This window comes from Trachypithecus francoisi, unplaced genomic scaffold (genome assembly GCF_009764315.1).
Source record: "Trachypithecus francoisi isolate TF-2019V2 unplaced genomic scaffold, Tfra_2.0 Lachesis_group9, whole genome shotgun sequence".
NCBI classification, from domain to species: Eukaryota; Metazoa; Chordata; class Mammalia; order Primates; family Cercopithecidae; genus Trachypithecus; species Trachypithecus francoisi.
In genome coordinates this window covers 15175423-15201606 of record NW_022681474.1, presented here as the reverse complement: position 1 = coordinate 15201606, position 26184 = coordinate 15175423, and the positions used below count along the sequence as shown (strand labels likewise).

The 26184-nt window shown below is 51.9% G+C and overlaps 1 protein-coding gene across 1 annotated transcript in view; it reads left to right on the top strand.

The window, feature by feature from the left end:
• The window catches only part of ADARB2 (adenosine deaminase RNA specific B2 (inactive)), a 509391-nt gene that overhangs the window by 458865 nt on the left and 24342 nt on the right, over positions 1 to 26184 (top strand). The window contains exons 5-7 of the mRNA XM_033208520.1: positions 613 to 781; positions 4728 to 4879; positions 15632 to 15800. Of these exons, the coding sequence (XP_033064411.1) occupies positions 613 to 781; positions 4728 to 4879; positions 15632 to 15800 (490 nt within the window). The remainder of the gene's footprint in view (positions 1 to 612; positions 782 to 4727; positions 4880 to 15631; positions 15801 to 26184) is intronic.

Below are 26184 nucleotides of genomic sequence, written 5' to 3'. Positions count from 1 at the left end.
ATTTGTTTTGTTTGTTTTCAGTCCCTGAAGGGAGTATCATTTTTGTGGATGGGGTTCCTTTGACTATGGTTAAAATGACACATCCAGCCTCCTTTCTGTGTTAGTGTGACGGGTTCATCAGCTCCTGTCCTGTGTTTCTGTGTCAGGGTGAAGGGTTCATCAGCTCCTGTCCTGCACTGATCCTGTTGGGGGACGGGGAAAGCGCAAAGGTGGTCAGAGGTTAGGCAGGAAGCCCAGGCCGCAGCCAGCACTGCTCCCACTCCCAGGGGACCTGGGACTCAGAGGTGGAGAAAACTGCCCTGGTAGTAAGTGTGACCTCAAAACTCTGCTCTTAAGGTGCCTCAGGAGCATTTCAGCAACCTTAAGGATAACAGAGGCACTTTGAGCGCTGTCTCAGGCTGCCATGGAGTAGGTGGGAATCCCTCAGGCGGGCGGTCCGGTCGCCTGTGACAGCCTGGGGCACACAGAAGCCTTGCTTCCCAGCTCTCAAAACACAGTGTTTCCGAGGTTTCCTAACCCAGGGAAACCGCTGTTGTGAGACCCTGAAAAGACCAAGAAAGAGGGAGACGGGGGCCGTGGGCCGCGCTGCCCTGACGCTGTCTGTGTCCCCAGGACTGGACGCTCGGCAAGCACAGGTCGTGGCCCTGTCGTCAGGGACCAAGTGCATCAGCGGCGAGCACCTCAGTGACCAGGGGCTGGTGGTGAATGACTGTCACGCGGAGGTGGTGGCCCGGCGGGCGTTCCTGCACTTTCTCTACACGCAACTGGAGCTGCACCTGAGGTGAGCGGCGGGGGACGGGCTCCAGGGCAGGCAGACACCGCGGCTGGGGGCTGCCAGGGAGCAGAGGGGGCCCCGTGCCTGGCTCAGAACACACGTCCCTCTATCCTGGCACAGGGTGAGCCAGGAAGCGTCCCTTGTTATTCAGACTAGAGACATCCCTGGCGCACCTATAGAGCCGCCATGCGGGCTGGGAAGATGCTGAAATTCCAGGCTTCCTCCTTACTCCACGTTTCCCTCCAGAAAACACCTTTGCAGCCCTCATCCTCCTGGGCAAGGCCACCCTCTCCTGGCCTCGGTTCCCCATGCCCCCCACATTCCTGCACTGCCCCCTTTTCTGCCATTGCCCTCAGAGAACATGAGTGCAGTGTCAAAGGAGTGGCTTGCAGATGCGCTGTCTTCTTGCCTCCTGCGCCAAGTCCATGTGAAGAGGCCGCTGAGACCCTGAGAACTGTGCCCCAGTATTGGGTTCCTGGGGTTCCGTGGCCTGCTCTGGCCGTTGGGCAGAGGTGGCTGTCATGGGGCAGCCTCCTGTCCCTGAGACACCTTAGATGGGCATGAACCCACGTGGTTTGCAGCACGTGGCCTCTCCAACACACCCCCAGCCCGGGCCATTCAGTCCCAAGGGCTCGCTGTCGGCTCCTTGCCCGAAACGCTCCCTCCTGTCTATTCTTCCACATCCCCTGAAGCCGTCTGCGTTCCTCAAATCCACGAGTAATGGGACCTCGGGGCGTTTTGGCGAGGGTCATCTCCACGCCCATTAGCTGTACAAAAGTCACACAAAAGCGGAAAGGCCCAAGTGTAGCCAAGCAGATGCCACTGAAAACAACACCTTAACCCACTCAGCTCAGCTCATTCTTTTTTTTTTTTTTGAGACGGAGTCTTGCTCTGTTGCCCAGCCTGGAGTGCAGTGGCACGATCTCAGCTCACTGCAAACTCTGCTTCCCAGGTTGAAGCAATTCTCCCACCTCAACCTCCTGAGTAGCTGAGACTACAGGCATTCACCACCACGCCCAGCTAATTTTTGTATTTTTAGTAGAGACGGGGTTTCATCACGTTGGCCAGACTGCTCTCGAACTCCTGACCTCAAGCAAACCACCCGTCTCGGCCTCCCAAAGTGCTGGGATTACAGGCATGAGCCACTGCGCTTGGCCCACATTCAGCTCATTCTTATCAGAGCCTCTGAGCAGGGAGCCACAGGCTGAACCCATTCCTCAGTTCCCTGAGGCCTGTGAGTGCGGCAGGAGTTGGATATGGGAGAACAGAGAAATCTCTCAGAATGTAGGGAAGGATTTCTCCTAAATGCCCACCTGCTCAACTGGGACTATCTCCAAGATCCCTCGCTTGTGTTTGTGTCAGAGAAGGTAACTGGGCCAATATTTACCAGGAGCTGGTTACATGCCTGGTGCTGTGCCACCAGCTGGGGGTCCACAGACAGGTGCACCCGATGCCTGCCCTGCATAGGGAACCGGCACAGGGGAGCGGGGTCCAGGGCAGCCACGTGGCTGATAGGCCCTGCTCCAGGGTCCAGGCTTGGGACACATTTGCCAAGGGTCCTGGGGAAGGCGGCTGGGGCAGTGGGGGGCGGTGGCTGTGGGCTGAGTGCAGGCACAGAGGCAGGAAGGCTGCTGGATGCCACAAGGACTTCCTGTGGAGAAAATGTCTGTTCTGTTGCCTGTGTGATCTCAGGGCCCCGCAGAACACAATCCATCACCCATGGGGCAGAATGTGTGAAAACAGCAAGACCGGCAGAAAGTAGATGGCCAGCAAGCAGGGAATAAACACCAGCAAGCAGGGAATAAACACCAGGAAGCAGGGAATAAACACCAGCAAGCAGGGAATAAACACCGGGAAGCAGGAGAATAAACACCGGGAAGCAGGAGAATAAACACCGGGAAGCAGGGAATAAACACCGGGACGCAGGGAATAAACACCGGAAGCAGGGAATAACACCGGGACGCAGGGAATAAACACCAGGAGGCAGGGAATAAACACCGGGACGCAGGAGAATAAACACCGGGACGCAGGGAATAAACACCGGGACGCAGGGAATAAACACCGGGAAGCAGGAGAATAAACACCGGGAAGCAGGAGAATAACACCGGGAAGCAGGGAATAAACACCGGAAGCAGGGAATAAACACCGGGACGCAGGGAATAAACCCGGGACGCAGGGAATAAACACCGGGACGCAGGGAATAAACACCGGGACGCAGGAGAATAAACACCGGGAAGCAGGGAATAAACACCGGGACGCAGGGAATAAACACCGGACGCAGGGAATAAACACCGGGAGGCAGGGAATAAACACCGGGACGCAGGGAATAACACCGGGACGCAGGGAATAACACCAGGAAGCAGGGAATAAACACCAGCAAGCAGGGAATAAACACGGGAAGCAGGAGAATAAACACCGGGAAGCAGGAGAATAAACACCGGGAAGCAGGGATAAACACCGGGACGCAGGGAATAAACACCGGGACGCAGGGAATAAACACCAGGAGGCAGGGAATAAACACCGGGATGCAGGAAATAAACACCGGGACGCAGGGAATAAAACCGGGACGCAGGGAATAAACACGGGAAGCAGGGAATAAACACCGGGAAGCAGGAGAATAAACACCGGGAAGCAGGGAATAAACACGGGAAGCAGGGAATAAACACCGGGAAGCAGGGAATAAACACCGGGAGGCAGGGAATAAACACCGGGACGCAGGGAATAAACACCGGGACGCAGGAGAATAAACACCGGGAAGCAGGGAATAAACACCGGGACGCAGGGAATAAACACCGGGACGCAGGGAATAAACACCGGGAGGCAGGGAATAAACACCGGGAGGCAGGGAATAAACACCGGGACGCAGGGAATAAACACCAGGACGCAGGGAGTAAACATCAGGAAGCAGGAATAAGCACCAGGAAGCAGGGGAATAAACACCAGGAAGCATGGGAATAAACACTGGGAAGCAGGGAATAAACACCGGGATGCAGGAAATAAACACCGGGAGGCAGAGAATAAACACGAGGACACAGGGGAATAAACACCAGGAAGCAGGAGAATAAACACCAGGACACAGGGAATAAACACGGAAGAAGGAAATGCAGGCGCATTTGCTCAGTGCCCGCTCAGGTGGGCCGAGGTGGGGCTGTGCAGCTCGAGCTTCACAGCTGGTGGGGGTTTTGCAACAGGCCGAATCATTCACCATCAGAGAGAGGCTGGGACCTCTCCTGCCCCACCTGGGTCATGGCTGGATGCAGAAGGAAAGCTGTTTCCCCACGGCTCTCCACTTCCACCTGTGCTGGTGACCAAGCCCAGGCCTTCCTACAGCTCCTTTCCTCCTTTTAATCACACACAAGCTGCCCACTTAGGCTGTGTCAAACCTGCAGTCCATTGTGAGGTACGGCCATGAGCAGCACTGGCAAATCCACAGAGTCACAGCTGTGTAGACAGATAGATGTGGGTTAACAGCAACGGGGAAAAATGGCCTGGTAAAAGATCCTGGTGGGGCCAGGCGCGGTGGCTCACGCCTGTAATCCCAGCACTTTGGGAGGATGAGGTGGGCGGATCACCTGAGGCCAGGAGTTCAAGACAAACCTGGCCAACATGGTGAAACCCCGTATCTACTAAAAATACAAAAATGAACTAGGCATGGTGGCGCATGCCTGTAATCCCAGTTACTCGGGAGGCTGAGTATCAATACTCAAGGCAGAAGAATTGCTGGAATTCAGTGGGTGGAGGTTGCAGTGAGCCGAGATCGCGCCACTGCACTCCAGCCTGGGCAACAGAACAAGACTCCCTCTCAAAAAAAAAAAGAAAAGAAAAGAAAGGAAAAAGATAAAGAAAAACTTGGGGAACAACTCTCTACAAAACAGGACTCAAGTGTTCACCTGGTTGGAACGTTTCTGGTTTGGTTTGTGATAAATGACCCCAAACCTCTTTGTGACCCTAGCAAGCGGCGCGAGGACTCGGAGCGATCAATATTTGTGCGGTTAAAAGAAGGCGGCTACCGGCTGCGGGAAAACATCCTCTTCCATCTCTACGTGAGCACCTCCCCCTGCGGAGACGCAAGACTCCACTCTCCCCACGAGATCACCACCGACCGTAAGAGACAATGCTTTTACCTTCTGTGGGCCAGCAGCCCCCAGCTGCCTCTATTTGGGACTCTGTCCTGGGCGGTGTGTGGGGCCCTCGGGTACTGGAAGAGGATTGCCTCTGCAATTAGTGGGATAATCATGCCTCCAAAATCTTAGTCTGAAATGCTCAAGTGATTGGCAGAAGAGTAGTCTGAGGCCTAAAATTAGCGACCTAATTGCCATAGTTCTCTGCTTTGTTTTAATAACTCAGACAATCCCTGTGTCCTGGGTTGGGAAAATGGGATGAAGGGAAGGCCAGTGAGAGCTACGCAGCCTGGGAGCAAATTCCGACTGGCTCTGCTTGCCTTCGCTCACAGCGTTGGGGAGAAAAAAGCTCAGCTTTTGCAACCAAGCCAAGGATAAGTGATTCCCTGCAAAGGGGTCTCCCCAGGTGAACTATAAAGTTCCATTGCAAACCCACCCTGTGAGCATTTATCGGTGGAGATGGGACAGAACACACCCACGCGGTCCCCACCTCTCTGTCCTCTCCATCAGCAAAGGGCAGTGATGCTGTGAGTGCCAGGGTCAGAGGGCCAGGCATGGAGCAGGGTGGGGCTCTCCCTTGATGCCACCCTTGACAACAGCATCTCCATGATAAAAGAAAAGGTGCTGCAGGGAAACTCCTCTCTTTCATTTTAATGATGAAATCCTATTGCTTAGTGCTATCTGCATATGTCACACACATATATGTATATACCACATACACCACATGCATACCACATATACCACACATGTATACCACACACATACCACACACACCACACAATACACACACACCACATACACTACATGCATACCACATACACCACACACACATACCACATATACCATACATGTATGCCACATATACCACATACCACACACATACTACACAATACACACATAGCACATTCACTACATGCATACCACATACACCACACACACATACCACGTATACCACACATGCATACCACATATAGCACACACACCACACACATACCACATATACCACATGCATATCACATACACTACAAACCACATACACCACACACACATACTACATATACCACACACACCACATACCACATACATTACATGCATACCACATATGCTACACATGCATACCACATACACTGCACATACACCACATATACCACACACATGCCACAAGCACCACAGGCATACCACACACACCACACACAGACCACATACACCACACACATCACATGCACCATACACATATACCACATAGACCACACGTGTACCACATATACCACACACATACCACACACACCACACACATACTATACAATACACACATACCACATACACTACATGCATACCACACACACCACACACACTACCACATATACCACATGCATATCACATACACTACACACAAACCACATACAGCACACACCACATATACCACACACATACCACACACCACATACATGCCACACAGCGCATACCACAAACACTACATGCATATCACATACACTACATGCATATCACATATGCCACACATGCATACCACATACACTGCACACACACACCACATATACCACACACATGCCACAAGCACCACACACATACCACACACACCACACACACTACCACATATACCACATGCATATCACATACACTACACACAAACCACATACAGCACACACCACATATACCACACACATACCACACACCACATACATGCCACACAGCGCATACCACAAACACTACATGCATATCACATACACTACATGCATATCACATATGCCACACATGCATACCACATACACTGCACACACACACCACATATACCACACACATGCCACAAGCACCACACACATACCACACACACCACACACAGACCACATACACCACACACATCACATATACCACACACATCACATACACCACACACAGCACATACACCACACACGCATGCCACATATACCACATGCATATCACATACACCACACACACATTCACATGCTCCCACACCCTTTCCAGAAGCAGTCCCAGGCAGATCTTTCAATGCAGGCAATGCATGTGGTGTGTGTGTGGTGTGTGTGTGGTGTGTGTGATGTATGTGATATGTGTATGATGAGGGGTCCAGTCCTGATAAGGGAGGAAATCTCTGGTAGACATACATGGACAGCACACCACTATTAAGGCTTGACTTTGGCCTGACTCTCCTCCAGTGGAAGGCTATATGGTGTTTTAATTACCAAGGTAAGGAAAATTAAACATTTTCATAGAGCCCTGCTATGTTTCAGGCTTTGTCATGCAGCCTCCACCAAAGACAAGAAGGTGTGGGGAAAATGGTGTCTTTAATCCCACATGAGCTTAGCCTGATTCTCCAGTCTCCAGATGGGATGCTGGCCCAAAAACATTCCTCCTCCTTTCTGCGGATTTCCCTCCAGCCCCACTGCTTTCCCTCTGGGATGGCTGGATAGGGTTCTCTGTAAGTGGATCCTCTGGGATGGCTGGATACGGTTCTCTGTAAGGGGATTTAGGGTGGCATTTCCACACCCTTTGGAAATTAAATGGGAGAATCCCATCAAACTGGGAATGAAGAAAAGGAAGCCTATTCAACATCAGGGACTTTTAAAGGAACTTCCTGAAGGAGGAAGAGAGAGGCAGGAGTGGCCTGAGCACCTGAGAAGTGAACACAGCCACAGAGGGAAGGGGGCCCAGTGTGGCCCCATGAGATCACACAGGGCACCCCCTGCTACCAGGCTGACTCAGGAACAGAGAGACAGAAAAACCACCAGGAGTGGCTTCATTTTCACTGGACATATTTAGCAAGCCAGAGCTACATGATACCAGCTCACCCGATAAAACTGTGGAATCTGGTGCATTGCACAGCTACTGGGAATTCTGAAATCTAGTGCCTTGGACAGCTACTGGAAATTATCTTTCCATTCTTCTTGAAAGGGTTGCCATCATAAAGACCCAGCTAGGAACCCTCAGACTCGAGAGGAAAAGTGCCGCCAAATGCTTGGGGTTGGCGCTAATTTGTCCAGCCTCTTCCTTGGCTAATGTGCCCCTGGTGGGAGCTGGGAGAGGGCTAAGTGAGAACAGCAGGAGCCTTGTCCACGCCTGAGACCCCGTGGTCTCCCCAGGGGACAGTTCTAGTCCATTGGGCCTCCCACGTCTCTGTACATCGATCACCAAGTGCAGCCTCTCCAGCCAGCCCTCACTTCCAACTGCAGTGTCTGTGGTTTAGAAAAACAAATACATTCTCCGAGGTGCCCTGGGGTTCACTTCCAGACACAGATGTCTTTTATTTCATGGTGCTTTTAAGAAGTGGCGGGTGCTGGTAGGAGAAAAAATAAAGCATTTTTCTCACATTTTTGCAGCAGATATGCCAGGCAAAGTGGAGAAACTCCTTCCTGTGCCGTGCTCTCCATTGGGCTGGTACCGCTCCTCCGCTCTCCTATCTGGAGAGTGTGGAGAAGGTAGGCACTTGGCGAACTCTCCTGTAACAGGGACTCGTCTGCCAGAGTCACTCAGTAAAGGCAGGAGAACCCAAGTTCCTGCCATTGTCTGCTGGGAAGGCGCCTTCAGAGAGCTGGCTCTGCAACCTTCGAACCTCCCGAGGAAGGCAGAGACCTTCAGGCACAACTCCTGCCATTTCCCCTGCAGAGACGCTTTCAGCTCCTTTACAGTAAGGGCCAGGGGTCTCCAGGTTATAACTCAGGCGCTGTGTTTCTTTGTTACCCTTTAAAGAGGGCTGGAGCATGGATAAGGGGAACAAGTGGCCTGGATTTTGCTGTGAGGGGCTCCTCCAGGGCTAGCCAAGCGCAGTGTCGATAGTGACAAGCCCCCAAAGGAAACGCTGGCGGCAGGCGCTGGACACCTCCAGTCCGCACTGTTCCCAGAGGTCTGCAGCTGGCACTGCCTCCCTCCCGTGGATTAACCCTGCAGAAACCCAGCTGCACTGCCCCTCCAATTCAGAGGCCCACACTCCCAAAAGAAGCCCAGGGAATGAAAGAAGCCCTAAGGGCCATGATGTTCTTCTCACAAATGCAGAGGCCGCAGAGTGCAGAGAGCTCAGTCCCCTCCACTGAGACCTTTGCTGGGGGCCAGAGGAGCCCATCCGAAACCGAAGGACGCTCCGGACTGAGGTCTCAGTCCTCTCGAGTGCTCTCTGCCTCTGGCGCCTTCTGGACCTGCCCTGTCTCCTCTCACCAGCACCGTGCTTGGTCCTGGTCTTTTTAGCTCATCCCTTCCTCAATCTCCCATTTGGCCTGCATTGAGCTATTGTGCGTCTCCACAGGGGCCACACCTGCTAACCTCTCTCTCAACTGTGCCAGACTTCTCCTCTTTCTCACACATATATACCCACACACACACAAACACACACATACATAAGCACATGTGCAAACACATACATACGTACACGTGCACATGCACACACATAAGCACATGTGCACACACAGACACACATCCATAAGCACATGTGTGCACACACATAATCACATGTGTGCACACAAACACATGCATAAGCACATATGCACACATGAACACACATGCATATGCACATATGTGCACACATGCACATGTGCACACAAACACATGTACATAACCACATGTGTGCACACAAACACATGTACTTAAGCACATCTGCACATACACAGATACATAAGCACACGTGTGCACACACAAACACATGTACTTAAGCACATCTGCACATACACAAACACAGATACATAAGCACACATGTGCACACACAAACACATACATAAGCACACATGCACAAAACAAACACACATACACAAGCATATGTGCACACACAAGCACACGACAGGTGTCTGATGCATCGGATCTATCAATATAACCATGATGTGATTAAGTCAAAGAGAAGTTTGGTACCCAAGATTGTTCCCCCTTCCTTTAAAAATGAAGGAACACAGAGTAGAGCATAAGCAAAACTTTCTGTAGATAGGTTTAAATAATCATTACAGTAAGTGTCATGTAACCAAAGGCCCAGGAGAGAAGTGAGTCTGACTTGGGGTTTCTAGGAGCACACTTCTGACTCTCCAGTGTCTGCTGAGCAGCTGCCTCCCAACAGCAACCTGCTTCGACAGCTCAGCAGGACCAGGAGTTCCCCGAGCCCCAACCACCCGAGGCCCAGGCTCAGGGGCTCCAAGTCCTAGACACAACACCAGGGCCCTGGAATTGCCATCAAACCCCACTTTCCTGGGATGCATGTGGCTCGAGAAATTCTAGATGTCCCCATTTTATTTTTCCCCTCAAAACCATTTGTCTAGAGAGATCATAAATTCCCCATTCCTGGGGGCCTTAGACATGGTATCAATGCCGGCTGGTCTCAGGTATCGTGGGAGCTGTGTCGCCTGCCTGCTTTGGAAGGCACTCAAGTTTGTTGTTTCCAGCCCTGGCTTATCTTTCAGGGTTCTGGGCCAGTGTTTACCAGTGCAGCTCGCCCCGTGCACTCTGGCTGAGTTTCTGATGCATTCGGGGCAGACAGGCATCCAAGACTCTAGTTTTCTGAGCACAGGTCGGGTTTTGAGCCACCGGGTTTGAACTCCTTAAATCATCTCAGACTGGGAACATTTGTTTCCTTGCTGCCTTCGTAGAAAGGGCTTGGAGGCGTAGACGGCCTGGTAGCCTGTCTGTCTGCAGAGGCCAGGCAGAGCTTATGGCCAGACTCCCCGCTCTGTGGCATCACCGGCAGGAAGGAAAAGTGTTTGTGGTGTCGCATGCGATCGAGGGGAAAGGTGCTTTCGCGACAGAGACCGCAGTCTCAGTTTTCAATGTCATGCGACCCAGGGCTCCATTCATCTCAGGTGACTCAAAACTGCCACATCTGTGGCTTTCCCTGGACCTAGAAGGGCCAGGTCAGTTAAGGTAGGGACAAATGCCTAAAAGACATTTATTCCCACAGCCAGGAGAACATGCTGTGTGTGTCTATGTTAGAGTCAGGGTTCTGATGACTGCTCTCAGCACAGACTCACAGAGGGCGACGGGTCACTTAGTGGCTCTGGGAGGCCTGGGATAGAACTCAGACCTGAAAGAGCACAGATGGAACAGAAGATGAGGATCTCAGTACTTCACTGTGGATGAGCAGCTCCTCTCCTCCCAACCCACCAATGATCTGCCTGCAAATTCTTCTTTCTTGGCCTGGTTTTTAAATAACCTGGTAAACTCAGTTCTTATGGCCATTTTCCGAGAACTTAGCAGCTTAAATTCTCCAGTCTATGTCCAGAAAATGCCAAGAAAAATAGATTATGTCATATATTTACTTACAAGTTCATGCTAAGAGCCTAGTATGTTTGTTCTAAGCCAATTCCATTCAACGATTAGAAAGGTAGTTCAAGAGATTTAACCAAAATCCCATAGGAAGTCAGGGAATATAAAATACAGTTCCTTAAATTCCTGTCTTCAGATTTTCCCATTGAGTGACAGAAATATGCAAAATATGATAATATCCGTGCATTGTAGGATAATGAATTTTAATGGCCTTATAATCCAGCATCATCACTATCATCATCATCATCAATCAAATAAGGCAAAGTGCACCCGCATGGCCCCACGGTAACTACTGTGGATGGTAGTATTATTACAACGAATACCGGGTTGCTTCACAGGCAGACTTTCCGGCATATGCCTTTTGAAGACAGTTTGAAAATCTAAAATGTATTTGGTGTTTAAAAATATTTTCTTCTTTTCTCGTGCCTGTGGTTTGTTTCATTTTTGGTGCTCTCTCTCCCCCTTGTGACTGCAGCAACCATGCATCACATTTTAGATAAATCTTTAGCTCCCCAGAGGACAAGCCTCTTGTTGTTTGTCTCCAACTCCTTTTGATTCTCCCCTAAAAATAAAATATTCACTGGAACCATTTTCTAAAGCACATCCTCATTTCGAAATGAGGATCTAAAAACTATCCCTATTTACCTTGATATTGACCTCAAAAGATAAGCATTTTATCTAGGGTTTTATATAGGTTAATAAACACCGTAATGAAGAGTCTGATGACTTGGACTGTCAGAATTAGACCAGAATGTTTGAATGTTTTTGGGAGCATCTATGTAGACACAGCAGTCAGGAGTTTGAGGTTCTACACTTTCACTGTCTCAGGCACACTCTAAATCCACTACAGATCATTTAGGGCCAGCTCCCTGCAATTGCTGGTTGGATTGGCATTTTGTTCAGCCTTAAGTGGCATCTTCAACTCCTTCCCACCTCTCACAATTAGCCAGGAAAGAGCCAGAGGAAATGGGCTCTGCAGGATCACCGACATTCAGGCCACCCTGGGGCTGCTCAAACTCATCCGGGAGCCTGTGGAGAAGGCAGCCCAAGACTGAACACCTCCGAAAATAAACACTCAGGAGCATCTCATACACCTGGCTCTTCAGGCAAAATTAGTCTAACCTGAAAGCTTTGGGTTAACTCCTAGGAACTAGTTGTTAATTAAAGCTGGGCCTCCCTGTTGTCATGGCATTAACAAGCTATCAAGTCTACTTCATGGAAAGTTAGTTGTGCAGTAGCAACTGGTAAGAATGTAGAAAAGTCTTACAATATAATAGGTAACTTTCAAGATCTCGAAAAAGACCACAATAGTTGAAACATTGGGAGAATATAAGAATACTATAATTAACAGAAATGGAGGTACAGCAACAAACACATTCCCTGAGAAAATATCCCCCAAATGGAAGAGTAAATTCCCTAATATTGTGGTAATGTTGTGGAAACTGTTAAGTGTGATGGCTCCTCCATGCTTTCAATGTTGCCTTCCACAGAAAGTTGATGTTCATAAAGAACAAAGTGTTTTGAGTCATACGAACTATTTTATGTTCAATTTATCATCACCACCACCATCATCTCCATCATCATCACCACCATCACCATCACCATCATCACCATCACCGCCATCACCACCACCATCACCATCATCACCATCATCACCACCATCATCACCATCACCACCACCATCACCATCATCACCACCACCATCATCACCATCACCCTCATCACCACCATCATCACCATCACCATCACCACCACCACCATCACCATCATCACCCTCATTGTCACCACCATCATCACCGTCACCCTCATTACCATCATCATCATCATCGCCATCATCTTCACCCTCATCATCATCACCTTCATTATCACCATCTCCATCTCCATCACCATCATCACCACCATCACCATCATCACCACCACCACCATCACCATCATCACCACCACCATCACCATCATCACCACCATCACCATCATCACCACCACCATCACCATCATCACCACCACCATCACCATCATCACCACCATCACCATCATCACCACCACCATCACCATCATCACCACCACCATCACCATCATCACCACCACCATTAACATCACCATCATCACCATTGTCGTCATTATCTTCACCATCATGATCACCATCACCATCATCACCATCATATCACCATCTCCGCCATCATCACCATCATCTTCACCATCACCATCACCTCCATTATCACCATCACCATCACCACCATCATTATCATCACCATCACCTTTAAAGCTGCAAAGAAGAGATTTGTGCTTTATCTGGGAAAGGGCTGGGCATTTATTTGCTGTGCCTGCCCAGGCTCAATACCTCTCCTTGGCTCTTTTTTCCATGAATGACTCAAAGACAGGTCCAAATTTTATCTCATCAAGTATCTAGTTAGTTACAAAGTGACAAGCCATCTGAAGCCTCTCAAAAGGTCTTTTCTCCAAAGAATGCAGCGATCTTTCTTCCCAAGGCATAGCCTTAGGTACTATGAATGTATAGTGAAATAATGTCAGCTCCTAGAGACAATTAGAAAAGACACTGGAAATTACTTCGGATCTGTAGGAGAAAGTTCCTACATAAACGCAAACATTAGTTACCATTCAGCACTGTATTAGTCCATTCTCACATTGCTCTAGAGAAACACCTGAGACTGGGTAACTTATAAAGAAAAGAGGTTTAATTGGCTCAAGGTTCCGCAGGCTGTACAGGAAGCATGGCTTCTGCTTGGCTTCTGGGGAGGCCTCAGGAAGCTCACAATCGTGGTGAAAGGTGACATGGCCAGAGTAGGAGCGAGAGAGAGCCGGAGGGGAGATGCCACACACTTTTAAATGACCAGATCTCATGAGAACCATTCACTGCTACGAGGACAGCACCAAGGGGACGGTACTAAACCGGGCATGAGAAATCTGCCCCATGATCCAATCATCTCCCACCAAGTTCCGCCTCCGACACTGAGGATTACATGTCAATATGGATTTCGGTGGGGACACAGATCCCAGCCATATCAAGCACTGTCACTGGGGGAAAGTGAGGGGGAAATTCCATTTCCACAGCTTCTGAAATTTCAATAGGAACTTTCTAAAGAAAGCATTTAATATTCACTTATGTCATCATATGTATATAAATGATAGAATCACTATACTATTTTATATATAATTCAAAGGCAAAGCAGTGGGCCATTTCCATATTACAATACAATCCAGATTTAACGTACAAAATTTTGGCTGGGCGCAGTGGCTCGGGCCTGTAATCGCAGCACTTTGGGAGGCTGAGGCAGGCGGATCACGAGGTCAGGAGTTCGAGAGCAGCCTGGCCAGCATGGCGAAACCCCGTCTCTACTGAAAATACAAAAATTAGCCAGGCGTGGTGGTGCATGCCTGTAGTCCCAGCTACTCAGGAGGCTGAGGCGGGAGAATCTCCTGAACCTGGGAGGTGGAGGTTGCAGTGAGCCGAGATTGCGCCACTGCACTCTAGCCTGGGTAACAGAGTGAGACTCCATCTCAAACAAAACAAAACAAAAACATACAAAATTTTTTCAAAGAAAGAAAAATATAAATTTAAGCTTCCTCTTGCTCATGCTAGTTCTCCAAGTAATTATGGGGAATGTGGTATGGGGGGGTGGTGGGTGTCAAGGGGACCCTGGAAAGGAGAACACAGAACACCTGAGGGACCCACAGAGACCCACCAGAGGCTCCGTCACTTCTGGGCCTCATGGAACTCCTACCCACGGAGACCCTTGGTAATTAGAGGACCCAGTGAGAGCGGAGGTGCCCAGGCAACCCCAGTACCTTCACAGGAGCCACCTCGCCGACTCCTCCCAGCCTGGGCAGCAAGCACTGCTATTACTCCCATCGTTAGAGGAAGTAACTGAGTCACAGTGACTTTGAGACACTTTCCCAGGTTACACAGCCAGCTTACCATGGAGCCAGGATTGATACCTGGACCAGGGAAAGAGCTGAGTCCCACTCACCGCCTATTTCTGCACAGCCCTCCAGCTAAGCATAAATATTTACATTTTTAATGGCTGAAAAGTGAGAAAAATGATATTTCACAACACCTGAAAATGACATGTCCAACTGCATGTTCAAGTCTGCGAAGGAAAATGAAGTACTGGGGACGCAGTGGCCCCTCGCTGGCCTGAGCACGGTCCAGGCCGTGGCTGCGTTTACGCAGCAGAGGCAGGTGTTGGTGAAAAGAGAGTCTGGCTCATGAAGCCTGGGTTTTTACTCCCTGACCCTTGACTGAGAAGTTGGCCCAGCCCCGGCGGGATGGTGTGGCTCTGGAGCCCACCCCCACACAGCGCTAACCTCTGACGCCCCTTCCTCGTGCCAAATGCCCGGCCATGGCGAGGGGCCCTTTGACCTCTGTTGCAGTCCCTCCTCCTCTCCCACCTCCCAAAACCAAGGCGGCTTCCCTCTTCTTACCCCTCCCCGTCCTCTTCTCTCCTAGTGCACAGCAGCAAACACCTCGTCAGGAAGTTCCGCGGGCACCTGCGCACCAAGATCGAGTCCGGGGAAGGGACAGTCCCCGTGCGTGGCCCCAGCGCAGTGCAGACCTGGGATGGCGTCCTGCTGGGGGAGCAGCTGATCACCATGTCCTGCACGGACAAGATTGCCAGGTGAGGCCCACGGCTTCCTCTTGTGGACGTTGGCTGCTGCCAGTGGGGAGCGCGAAGCCCCAGGCTCCCTGCGTACCTCTTCTGGTGAGGTCAGAGATGTTGGGCACATGAAGTCAGGGCCCTGTGCCTGAGTCGTGGAACTCCACAGCCATCCCGCGTGTTCAGTCCCACACCCTGAGGCCAAGGCGCCCAGAGTCCCCGAGTGAGCAAGGCCCGGCCACCCCCCAGACTGCCACTGCATGGGGTAAACACAGCCCGGCCTGAGGCTGCCGGCCAGTCGGGGTGGCCATAGGCTAATGAGAAGCCAGCGCCTCCCCTGGCCCGCTGCGCTTTCCACCAAAACCTGACAAAATCATCCAGGGACAGCCACAGGCCTTGAGGTCAGCTGCTGGAACACCTCTCCCCCACCACCCCGAGGCATTGTCTTCTTGGAAGGAGTTTTCAAAGCCTCCGTGTGGAGGTCTCGGGATGAGGTGCCTCAGCTGAGCTCTGTGCAGAGGAGCAGGAAGGTGCAGAATGGGCACCTGCCTCCCTCCCAGGACCTCCAGTCCCTACCATGCCCTGAGCTCCTCCCTGAACCTTGGTCTGATGCGTTGAGACCTCCCCCTACCTTGGCCTGATGCCTCGAGACCCCCTTGACCTTGGTCTGATGCCCTGAGACCTCCCGCACATTAGTCTGAGGCCCTGAGGCCTCCCCAACGTTGGCCTGATGCCCCGAGGCCTCCCCCACATTGCCCTGATGCCCCGAGAGTGCCATCCCCACTGCAGGACATTTCTGTAACTTTGGTTTGGAAAATAAGGGTCACAGGTGTGGGGATAGCATGAGTTTCCCTAAAGAGCCATGAACTCCCCAGAAGCCTGATTAAAAAAAAAAAAAAAAACTAATAACAACGTGGTCACAGGAAGTCTGGGTTGAGTGACCCAGAACGCCCTTGGACACTCTGGTTGTCCTGTTCCTCCATCATCTGCAGCTGGAGTGAAAACAGCGCACTTGGCGCAAATGTGGTCTCCGGGCACCACCCCCAACTCCCAACGAGGCTGTGGCCCTGAGACCCTCTGTAAGGGCATTTTGTGGTGGAGCCAGGCAGGAGATGCAAAGGTTGGTCCCCAGGATGTGCAGGAAGGAGGCTGAGTGGGGAGGGGCAGGAAGCCCAAGGCCGGAGGAGGACCCAGCGCATCACCCCCAAGGCTTGCATGGAGGCTCTTGTGCCCACGGGGTCCTGGGCTCTCGACTGCCACAGCAGGACCTGGGGAGAGAAGGGAGAGGGTGGGCCCGGCCAGCCCCCATAAAATCCTCATCAAAACGCAGCCACCCCGGGGTTCCCCAACAGACAGACGCCCCATCGGGGTGGGCTGTGTCTCCAGTGCCTGCACGGGACGGGCACTTGCCATGTGCCCAACAGATAGTAGGATGACTATTTACCCATCCTAACCCCGAGCGCTGGGCCCTGGCCCATCCACAAAACCCAAGGGGCTGGAGGTCAGTGGGGTGACATCAGGGGACACAGAGCCCAGGAGGGAAGGGGAGACCCCCGCCGTACCTGCCCCCACCTCACCTGCCCCAGCCCCTACAGTCCCCTATAGCTCTGCTCCCCAGGATCCACACAGACTGGTTTCTGGGGTCCAGGCAGGTGAAACCCCAGTCCTGACAGCAGTGGTTCCGCCTTCTCATGGAAATGGTAGGAGAACTGGGGAAAATGGTGCCCTTTCCTTCCCAGCTCTGGGCACTCCCGGCTGGGGAGCTGCAGGGTCAGCCTAATGACAGCAGACCAAAGCCGGCCGTGGTTTCTGCATCAAAGGGAAGAGCCCATTGTCGACAAATAGCTCATTTTTCAGAAGAAAATGTATTCCTCCTTTGTAATGTTTTCATCTATTCATGACGGAGAAAGAGCAGTAATTTTCCTCAACTGAAATTCTCTTGGTGCCCTAAGATAGCATTGGGTTTCTAAATTTACTCTCTGGTGCCCCAGAAAAATGAAGTAAATTAGCATCTACAGAATTGAAGCCTGGCTGTCCCTGGGATCTTCAACATCCATAGACGGTGGGCTAAACACAGGTGCAAACCCACGCGATGCTGGACACAGGTACAAACCCACACGACGCCGGGAGGTCTGGTCACAGGTGCAAACCCACATGATGTCAGCAGGTTCGGGCACTGGTGCAAACCCACGCGACGCTGGACACAGGTGCAAACCCACGCAATGCTGGACACAGGTGCAAACCCACGCGACGCTGGACACAGGTGCAAACCCACGCGACGCTGGACACAGGTGCAAACCCATGCGACGCTGGACACAGGTGCAAACCCATGCGATGCTGGACACAGGTGCAAACCCACGCGATGCTGGGCACAGGTGCAAACCCACACAACGCCAGCAGGTCCAGACACAGGTGCAAACCCATGTGATGCTGGAAGGTCTGGACACGGGTGCAAACCCACACGGTGCTGGCAGGTCCAGGCACAGGTGCAAACCCATGCAACGCTGGACACAGGTGCAAACACACGTGACGCCAGCAGGTCCAGGCACAGGTACAAACCCACCCGACGCTGGCAGGTCCAGGCACAGGTGTAAACCCACGTGACACCGGCAGGTCCGGGCACAGGTGCAAACTCACCCGACGCTGGCAGGTCCAGGCACAGGTGTAAACCCACGTGACACCAGCAGGTCCGGGCACAGATGCAAACCCACGTGACATTGGACACCGGTGCAAACCCACGCAACACTGGCAGGTCCAGGCACAAGTTCAAACCCACACGACGCTGGCAGGTCTGGGTACAGGTGCAAACCCACACGACGTTGGGTCTGGGCACAGGTGCAAATCCACGCGACCCTGGACACAGGTGCAAACCCACGCGATGCCAGCAGGTCTGGGCACAGGTGCAAACTCACGCGACGCTGGACACAGGTGCAAACCCACGCGATGCCAGCAGGTCTGGGCACAGGTGCAAACCCATGCGACGCTGGACACGGGTGCAAACCCACGTGATGCCAGCAGGTCTGGGCACAGGTGCAAACCCATGCGACGCTGGACACAGGTGCAAACCCACGCGATGCCAGCAGGTCCGGGCACAGGTGCAAACCCATGCGACGTTGGCAGGTCCAGGCACTCAGTGGCCACTCAAGGGGCGGGGTTTTCTCTCTGTAACAAAATCTCCTTGAAAAACAAAGGTCCGGCCGGGCGCGGTGGCTCAAGCCTGTAATCCCAGCACTTTGGGAGGCCGAGACGGGCGGATCACGAGGTCAGGAGATCGAGACCATCCTGGCTAACACAGTGAAACCCCGTCTCTACTAAAAATACAAAAACTAGCCGGGCGAGGTGGCGGGCGCCTGTAGTCCCAGCTACTCGGGAGGCTGAGGCAGGAGAATGGCGTAAACCCGGGAGGCGGAGCTTGCAGTGAGCTGAGATCCGGCCACTGCACTCCAGTCCGGGCGACAGAGCGAGACTCCGCCTCAAAAAAAAAAAAAGAAAAAGAAAAACAAAGGTCCACACTGCTTCCCGGCCAGCGGTTTTCAGTGACTGGGAATTTGGGGCGATTCTAGACTCCTTCTGAAAAGAGAATAAAAGTTTGGGGAAACTGTCACGCCCATGGCTCTAGGTGGCTAGAGTGAGAACTCCTGAATTTGTCCAGAAATTAATCCTAAGCACCTGCCAGGTTAGAACAGAGTTGTGTCCTCTCTCTCCATTCACAAGTGCTTCGCTCCTGAGTCTGGTGACAGGACAGGGATGTAGTGGACAGAGGGGTGCCCGGGTGTGGGGGCACAGGCAAAGCTTGAAATGCCCCCAGCCACTGGCCCAGACCCCTCGAAGCCCAGCCCACCTTCTGGTTCTGTCACTGGTTCTCACCTGTCTTAGACTTAGCTTCCTCTTGTCCCCATCACCTCTTCTCCCTCCTTCTCTTGCTCTCGGCCTCTCTCTGTCTCTGCCTCTGTCTCTATGTCTCTCCCTCTGTCTCTCTGTCTCTTGCTTTGTCTCTTCATCTCTGTCCTTGTCTGTCTGTCTCTGTCTCTGTGTGCCCGTCTCTGTCTCTCTCTCCTTATCTTTGTCTTTTTATCTCTGTCCTTGTCTCTCTGTTTCTGTCACTCTTTCTCTCTCTCTCTGTCTCTGTCTCTCCCTCTCCATCTCATCCTCCTCCCTGGCTGTGTGTATCCCATCTCTTCATCTCTGCTCCACTCACCCTCCCTCACTGATGAGCTCCCTGAGCTGCTCCTTCTGCCTCCCTCCCTCTTCCCCAACTCCTTTCCCTTCTCAGGTCCTGCCGCCACGCTGTTCCCTGCACGGAGCCTGCAGGGGTTTGGTTCCAGGTACTGTCTGCTTCTGCATCTGAGTTCTCACCTCCAAGGGCTCACCGGTGCTGCTCAGCTGCAGGGTGCCTGCCACAGTGGGGTGTACTCAGGGCTGCTTGGCTGCAGGGTGCCTGCCATGGTGAGGTGTACTCAGGGCCGCTTGGCTGCAGGGTGCCTGCCATGATGAGGTGCATTCAGTGGCCCTCGGTGGTCCTCGGGAGCCCTCAGTCAACAGCCCTTTTTGGTGAGCAGGAGGAGGAGGAGGGGAAACAGTGGTCCCGACGATGACAGAAGTGGTGCCACCACTCGGAGCCTCTGCTCTGGGCACAAGCAGTGGCATGGGGACACAGCCTTTGGCAAGAAGGTACTTGTGTATCTGCCAAAATCAGACCTAAGCATAGACCAGGATGTCCGTGCTAAGGCAGGAGCTGTTTCAGAATTGCGCTGCATTTCCCGTTTCTGAGCGGAAGCATATGTTATGCTAATGATTCCAGACCATAAGCATCTGGGCCGTGCGTTATTTGTACAGAGAGACCATCTGATAACGTATGTGTTCATCTGCTTTCTATCCTGTACAAAAACAAAAATTAAACCTAGGGCTTAAATAACATTCAACATAAAGGATCCTTCATACACAAATATGGATGAAATATTCTAAGTCAGGGAGTTCATGACGGCCAGGGCTCTGTGGAGAGTGGAGTCTGAGGACATGGAGGTGGAAGTCGCTGTCTGTGAAGTGGCGGGAGGACACACGTGGCCGTGGAAACGACCTCACACGAGGCACTGTGCCCAGCGCTGGGTGCACAGGAGCCAGCCTCATCCTGAGGACCATGATGAGATGTGCAGGCAGTTTTGAAAGTTGGTTGTCAAATAAGTCATTATTAAAAACTAAATTACATAAACTTAGAACTAAATAAGTTATAGTAAAACAAAGGTGGTAAGTACTCAAAACTCACCACTCCAAATTATTGTACTGTTATTTGTGGTCTTGAAATTATCTACATCTCTTGTATCTGTGTGGTAGAAATACCACAAAATCATGCTGTTTTCTAAACCCCTTCAACGCTGCCCAAACCTGCTCAGTGACCTCACACTAGGGCCTTGAAATTGGCCACAGTGATGGTGCTTACACCATGGAAATTGGAAAGCTACACACACATGCTGGTTTCTTTCTTTCGAGAGTTGATTGTTAGCAGCATACCATGGTCTCATCCAGAAATAACATATTTGAGGCTGCTAGGAGTCCACTGTCTGAATCCGGGAGGCCCTCATCCTCCTTAGAATCTATCCTTCCCACCAAACTCTAACCTTCTGGCAGGCAGGGACCTTGTCTCATTCCACGTCATGCATTCAGTGTCTGGCACGGTGGGTGTGGGTACACAGCAGGCATACATAGATCGATAGATGACAGACAGATAGATGGATAGAGATGATAGATAGATGATACGGCACATAGCAGGCATATATAGATTGATAGATGACAGACAGATGGATAGAGATGACAGATAGATGATATGGCACATAGCAGGCATACATAGATTGATAGATGACAGATAGATGGATAGAGATGACAGATAGGTGATACACAGATTATAGATTAGATGATAGACAACTAATAGATGATAGATGATAGGTAGATAGATGATAGACAGAAGATAGATTATAGATTAGATGATTGGTTGATGAGAGAAGATAGATGATAGAGAGATAGGAGGGAGGGAGGGAGGAAGGGAGACGGGAGCAATGGGAGGCTGAGCCACAGCAGGAGGGGACAAGGGCTTTGAACCCCTCACAGCACCATTGGTAACACCTTGGTGGGCTGGGAGGGAAAGTGCCTGGAGCCTCCCTGGCACAGGCTGGCTAGTGCAGCCTCCACGTTGCCCTGGCTGGCTGCAGCAGTCTTCAAGCGCCGGCTGACTTGGCTATGATGGCTCCACTGAGACCCACCCGGTGGAGATGTCTACACCACAGGGAGGCCCCAGTGCAGGAGGGGGCTGCTTCCAACTGTCCCAGCCTGTCCGTCCACCTGAGGCCTGCCTGCCAGGCTTCCTTACACCCCCACGAGGCACAAAGTGCTCCACGAGGTCAGCGTCCGGAAACGGCTCACTGCGCTCGTGAATGAAGGAAACCTGCTCTTTTGTCTGAATGGCCACGATGTGAAATAGGAATCGCTGTGGCGTGATTGGCGCCGCCCTGGGACCTGGAAGTTGAAAGGACTGCAGGCCTCTGATGTGCCAGGCAGACGACTTTACGGCGGTGAAGCACGCATCTTCTGCTCAGCCACTGACTTTGGCCAGGGCTCCCAAGGTACATGTGCTGCTCATACATTTTAGGGATGTGCTGAAACCAGTGAAACCTACGGATTTTCTCTCCTCAAGAGCACGAGTCTCATCCCACACGAGGCCAGGAACCTGTGGTCATATTTGCTTCGTCATTTAGAAATTTCTCTGGGAATAGATGCAGTTCTGTTTGGGCAGCCATGAGATAAATGTCTGGCTGGCTTTTGATCTCTGACTTTGTGCGACTTTCATGTATTAAAATAAGAATAAATGGATAGAATTGTATATATCATTAAGGTACAGAAAGTGCGTCCGCCAGACAAATTGGTCATTCTCTTTGCAATTTCCCTTTGATATCAATGAAAAATGATCCTTTGTATCAAAATATCTAAACAAACAACACAGCTACATTGCTTCCCACCTGCAGATCAAAAGGCATGCACAGGCGTCACCTGTTGGATCAGTAATACCCGTAATAATATTCCTGGGTGGCAGCAGACCTTCTTCTGGGTACAGAATTCCATGAATAATAACAGATTTCACTTTGCAATGTCCGTGGTAAGATCGGTTTACAGCAAAATATGAAAGTGTGTGATAGAAACCTTGAAATTTTTACAGTGTCCTAAAATGAGCCATAAAACATTGTGGAGAAAACTTTTTTCACATTTCCTTACACATCATCTGATGTCCCCTCCGTCCTCTGTGTGGGCTTCTGGCCTTCTGCGGCCACAGTCATTCAGTGCACCAGGGTACGGGAGAGCACTCGAGCTGGGAAAGGGCATGGATGTGGGTGTGGGTGACAGTGTGGTGTGGGTGTGGGCATGGGTGTGGGTGATGGTGTGGGTGACAGTGTGGGTGTAGGTGTGGGCATGGGTGTGGGTGTGGATGTGGGTGTGGGTGATGGTGTGGGTGTGGATGTGGGTGTGGGTGACAGTGTGGGTGTGGGCATGGGTGTGGGTGTGGGCATGGGTGTGAGTGATGGTGTGGGTGTGGATGTGGGTGACAGTGTAGGTGTGGGCATGGGTGTGGGTGTGGATGTGGGTGTGGGTGATGGTGTAGGTGTGGGCATGGGTGTGGGTGTGGATGTGGGTGACAGTGATGGTGCAGCCATCCCCACCCCTAAGGGCCGAGGCAGGTCACCCTGTGCTGATGGAGTTGTGATTTTTTCTCAGGCGCCCTCAGCGTTGCTCTGGGGATCACTGAATGAGTCTTTTGTCTCCATCCTGCATGCCTCCCTCGATGCACACCTAATGTTCTCTGCCGTTCAGAAGGATCTGGGGTGTTGGCAGGCCACACGCCCCTCGCTGCATCTGAAATCCACTGTGGTCTCTGGGAACCCACGACTGAGCCACAGGAGGATACTCTGAGCCTGTTTGCTGGGCAGAACCCCCACTGCACCTGCCTTGGTGCCCTGACAGCACCGATCAGTCATCAGGGTCCAGGCGCCCCAGCAGAGAAAGCTGTAGGCCAAGCCCCTGCTCAGAAGCCCCTCTTCCTGGGCCAAGGGCCTGTGACCATCTTGTCTCCCGTGACAAATTAGGCCCTCCCTGTGGCACTTAGAACTGTGTCCTCACATCTCAGGGACTCCACAGATACCACTGACTTGATGATTACGTAACCACTTAGAGCCCAAGGGTGCTACCTGGTCGCTAAGAACAGCCCCGAGCAAATGGCCTGATGTGCAGCCGGGCCTACTGGGGGTCCAGGCCATGAGAGGATGCTCTAGAGTCCCAGGTCCCTGAGGCATCTCAGTCGGCCCACGGCCTCGTGCTGATGCTAAGGGGCTGGGGAAGCAGGAAGGCGAGAGGATGGGAGGCAGGGACAGAGCCCAGTACGGGACCCAGCTGCCTGCACCTAAGTGCTGGGGCCAGGGACAGACGCGTCCAAGTGTCCTTGGCCTCCTCTGTGACCTCAGGGGCAGTGGGTGCTCGGAGGACAGGGACGCTGGGGGGTGGCACCAGCCACACGCTCCCAGGGGAAGCATGACCTTGCAGATGCCTTTTCAGACTCTGGCCTCCAGAACTGGGGGAACATCCCTGTTTCAGGCTATCCCACAGCAGCCCTAGGGGGCTGGCACTGGCGGGCGAGAGAAATCACCCATTCAGTCTTCAGGAAATCAGAGAACAGATACAGTCACAGTAAACTCGATTCCTAAAATCCTACCACCACCATAGCCCTGGGAAGACAGGATGGAACTGCAGAAAGTGGGTGGTTTCACAGGTCAATGAGAACTGACCCGCAAAGCCACAAGTGCAGGTTGAGGAGCGCCCTGGAGACCAAACCCTGCCCCTGTGTGGGACGAGGGCCGGACGCCACAGGCCCAACAGTCCCATCCCGAAGGCCTGTGGATGCGGCCTGTTTTTTCAGCTCTATGGAGCCAGGCCATGCTCTCACTAACAGCCAAACCCCAGGCTCCTGAAAGAACGGGGAAAACCGCAGAGGTGCTTTTAGCTTTTGTCTCTAAGAATCAAATGTTGAGTGGCATATAAAAAATCTAAATCTCCTGGAACTAATGCTCCTTCAGATATGGTTTCTAATTTTAAGTACCTGAGCTTGATTATTGATCACAATGTGTCTTTAAATGAGCAGATTAAAACTTTCTCCATGAAAATGAACCGTAAGAAATTACAGCTGCTCTCTGGGGAATACGGCACTGGCTGATTTCTAAATCTAAAATTTAGCCTGTGCAGAGCTCCGTCTCCTAGCTCCCACCTAGAGATCAGCGGCTCAATGTTCCCTCAGCAAGAGCTTCTCGCACCTCCTCTTGGCCACCCGGCCCGCCTGGGAACAATTCTGACGCCTTCCTCCATGATTTGTTGACTCCACTGAGGTCAAATGGGTGTTGTTCATTGTTCTAATCTCAGAGTATAGGTCCTTCCTAACAGAACTGCTTTTAAACACCGAACCCAAAGTTCCCCCAGTCTGGTTTAAAAATATTTTTACTCCTTTTAAAATATACATTGTATAGATTGAGACGAAGTCTCACTCTTGTCATCCAGGCTGGAATGCAATGGCATGATCCTGGCTCACTGCAGCCTCTGCCTCCCAGGTTCAAGCGATTCTCTGTCTCAGCCTCCCCAGTAGCTGGGATTACAGGCACCGCCACCATTCCTGGCTAATTTTTGTATTTTTAATAGAGACAGGGTTTCACCATGTTGGCCAGGCTGGTCTCAAACTCCTGACCTCAAGTGATCCACCCACCTCAGCTTCCCAAAGTGCTGGGATTACAGGGGTGAGCCACCACACCCGGCCTTAAGTGACATTTTATAACACCTCTAGTGAGGAAAGAAGCAGTGATCAATTCACTAACACTTATCAAATATAAAAAGTAATAACGGAAGAATCAGCAGCCCCGCTGCCTCCGCAGCTCTGCCCTCCTGCACCAGCACCACTGACCTCGGCCACGGCTCCCGAGACCAGAGCCCAGTTCCTGGGGGGACCCTGCCCAGATGCTGTGGAGACAGCAGAGGGTGACAAGCCCAGCATCTGCAAGGTAAGAACTGAAACTCCAGTCAGGGGGACAAGAGAAAACACGAGCCAGGCTGAGTGGGGACCTGGGACGCTCGGCAATGACCCAGACAGCGTGGACGCTGCCAACGCAACACAGAGACGCAGAGGTGGAGGCTAAGGGCGGAGGCCCGAGTCACAAGGCGTCATCTCATGGCCGCCGTCTTCACAGAAGGAACCAAAGGTCCTCGGGCTGAGTGAAAAGTGTCCTCTGTCCCCAGAACCAAGAGGCCCCACCGCAGGACTCTCAGACCGCACAAGCACAAGGAGATGCCACATGTCCCGGACACCATCCTTCCAGTGGGAAAGCGT